At 39.3% G+C, this 3,464-nt stretch overlaps 1 protein-coding gene across 1 annotated transcript in view; it reads right to left on the reverse strand.

Moving 5' to 3' along the window:
• TTC21B (tetratricopeptide repeat domain 21B) overlaps positions 1-3,464 on the reverse strand; it is a 64,303-nt gene that overhangs the window by 10,451 nt on the left and 50,388 nt on the right. The window contains exon 25 of the mRNA XM_006766562.2: positions 2,205-2,400. Within this exon, the coding sequence (XP_006766625.1) occupies positions 2,205-2,400 (196 nt within the window). The remainder of the gene's footprint in view (positions 1-2,204; positions 2,401-3,464) is intronic.

Raw genomic sequence — 3,464 nt, forward strand, 5'->3', positions numbered from 1 at the left:
GTAATGACATGGAGACAGCGTTCAGTTGATCAGCAGCCTAGCCAGGATCTCCAGCAGGTTCTGTGTTTTAGTGTCTTGTTACATCCGTATTTATACCAGGTGATTTTAATCCTATCAATTTCTATTCCAAGGGTTAGGGCGTTTCTTATCTCCATTCCAGGGAGTAAAGATTAAGTAGTTTAAGCGTGACTATTTGTAGTTAAAGTGATTAGCTACCTCCTGGCACTTAGTTAAGGAGTTTTATTCCCTCCCTAACTTCAGGGAAAAATCCCCACCTGGGGAAACAACCTTTCTCGGAGAGGTGACCTTGGTTAAAACACATAGTGCCAAGAAGGTGAGCAAGTATATTAGGAACAGTATGCCATATATGCCAGGTCCCTTGAAACAGCAAGGATGGACCGGCTCCCGGCAGATATTTATAACATCATTCACAGACCATACAAAATTATCAACTTAAAAATTACCCTGCTATATTTATCCAAACTTTTAATTAACTCACCCATAATGCCTTAGTAGGGCCAGACCAAATGACTTTGTGGGCCTTGTGTGGCCCATGGGCCAGATGTTCCCCACCCCTGCATTACATGCTAGGATGCTCCTTCACATTCGGTGGCTGTGACACCTTACTTGAAATGGTGCTTCATCATGTTCTTACACATTTTCTTGGTCTGACATGACACTCCTATTTCTGGTCTCAGTTCAGTCAGCCACTGTCATCACCTGCTGCCTCACAGCCAATTCCAATGAGCACAACCCCAGGGAACATTACTTCAATGGCAGCAGAAGGCTCTGCTACAGGATGGGGCTGCTGCTGATGCTATCTCGCTGTCTGTTCCAAGGGTGGCTTAGATGGTAATACAGTGCCACCTAGGACACTTGGAACCAAATAGCAAATGGGGCTATGGGTTTCCCCAAATCCCTTCAGGGTCTGGGAGGCAGGGGGAAAGGGTCACAGTGGGGGTCCTTGGTGGTTTATTGTTACCACAGTGACTTCTGAACCACAAGAAAACACAGCAAAACTCTGTAAATCTTATGACAGACACAAACTTACGAGTGGCCTGCAACATTATCGAGTGAAGAACATGAAACCTAATGAGTATGCTTAGAACTAGTTATTACCAACTGCTAATGGGGTGGGTGCCTAGAGTTCCTTCCTTAATATCAAGTAATTAAAGAAATACAGTACCATTTGAGGAAAGGAAAATAGAACACCAGAGAATGAGAAGGACGGTGGGTCTGAGTGGGGAAAAGAGGAAGCCTTTAATATAATAACAATAATAATAATGATGTAGGAATTATTTCAGTGTTGCTGGAGATCAATGTCATTATTTGCATGATACAGGTTGTCAGCATTGATCTCACTTAGCCTTACATTTGGAAAATTTTCAAATTCACGTAAGTGAAAAGGTGAGCAATGCAGGCAGCCAGGTGTTGATTTTCCCTTAGTAAATTAAGCTAGGCTACATCAACAACACAGGACTTCTCCAGGGATAAAGCTGTTCCCTTGAGAATTAATTTATGCCCTTTCGAAGAATTTCCTTTCTCCAGAATTCACCATCCTAACAGTGATAAACACATAAAAACAGTGACAGTGTCTCTCTGGAGACAAAGGTACACTGTGTCAATTTATGCCAAACTATATACCTAATTAAAAAAAAAATTATTGAATTTTATAGAGAGAAAGGAAGGGAGAGGGAGAGAGAGAGAGAGAAACATTAATGTGAGCGGAACATTGATCAGCTGTCCCCGTTGAATGCCCCTTTCCGGGAATTGAGCATGCAACTCGGGCATGTGCCCTGACTGGGAATCAAACCAGGGACCCCTCAACGTGCACTGGATAACGCCCAATTAATCAAACCACACCAACCAGGGCTATATGCCTAATTTTTAATACTAGTAAGTAATTAATTCAATTTTCAGAAAACAAACAACTAATCAAAACACGTATTTCTATACCATCATCTATATATATAAAAGCCAAGCGCCCAGAATGACCAGGAGGCTGGCCAAACTCCTGCGGCCCCTCCCCCCTGCCAGCCCAGCTCCCTGATCCTCCCCTACCCCGATCAGGGGTGGGGACGGCCAACCTCCCATGGTCCCCTCCGGCACCCGCAGGTGGACTGGTCGCCCCCCATGCACAAATTCGTGTACCAGGACTCTAGTAGAAACATAACATAAGAAGTTGAAAAAGAAGATCTACGAACCTCAGATGTTGCTATTTCGGTGAAGGTATTCAATGCTTGCTCAACATTAGATTTCTGCTTGGTAGCCATCAGGCAATAGTTCTCCAGTACTCGAAGCTGTATGTGACCCTCAGCAGTCTGAGGTTTTAGTTCTTTAAGGAGTTTTTCTGCCGTTCTTACTGCTAATTGCATAGACTCTTGCTTCTCAGTTGAATTACTGTATTCAATGAAAAATAAATCTCTTATATCTGCTACTCACAAAGTCAAATTCATTGAGAATGAAATGAGATCTATGGTACATATGGTTTCTTCTTTTGTCATCAATTTATAAGTAATCCTTTTGAAGAATGTCACTCATTTTCTTCTAGTACAAAGCACAGTTATAAAGTGTTTTTTAAACAAAATTAATATAGATTCAATAAAATACCATTAAACATTTATTCACTCTAATGTGAACATAAAATTTGGACAATATCTACATGTGGTATTATCATTCCAGCTAATATAAAACTAGAATTAAGAATAAGTAGAATTATCCAATTATCAGTGGTGTACCTATTCAGAAAAAGAGGCAGCAAAAAGTCACTAACATCACTGAAGCACCTACTATGTGTTAAGCACTGGATTATGTCATTCAATCTAAGTTGAATCCATTTTATATGTGAGAAAACTAAGGCCTAAACAGGTGAAATAATTTGTCAAAGGTCACACAGCTAATAAATGGTAAACCTGGGATTTGAATCTAAGTTTGTCAGACATATAAAAAGCCTATTTTATTTTCCTCACTTAGTTCCTTATCAGATGCTTAGAAACTATGTATCTGTCAAAGGATTGTAAATTGTAAGTGCAATGACAGTTTAAATATGTACTAGCATTTTTCTTATTTTTTAAACACATATCCACACCCAGCTTTCTCTCTCTCTCTCTCTCTCTCTCTCTCTCATCTCTCTATTTTTTATCTCCTTCATTTTCTTTCTTCCAGAAAGTTTTCTGTTAAGCTATAGAACTCTCTGGAATGTGTATTCGCTAGCTCTCCTGAATAAACTGTGAAACCTGTTCTTTTCATTAGGCTGTTTAGAATGATCAAGACAAACCTGGCTGTACTCCATCGTTAACATTACTTCTTTCCTTGGACCAGACAAATTATTTCTAAATCTCAATTTCCAAATAAACATAAAATCAATATTTTGATTTAAATTATCTATCAAGAGATAGTATATCTTAATGAATAATAAACAACGTATTAAACAGTTCAGCTTCATTTTATAAAATTAAAAACAA

This window comes from Myotis davidii, unplaced genomic scaffold, assembly GCF_000327345.1.
Source record: "Myotis davidii unplaced genomic scaffold, ASM32734v1 scaffold59, whole genome shotgun sequence".
Taxonomy (NCBI): Eukaryota; Metazoa; Chordata; class Mammalia; order Chiroptera; family Vespertilionidae; genus Myotis; species Myotis davidii.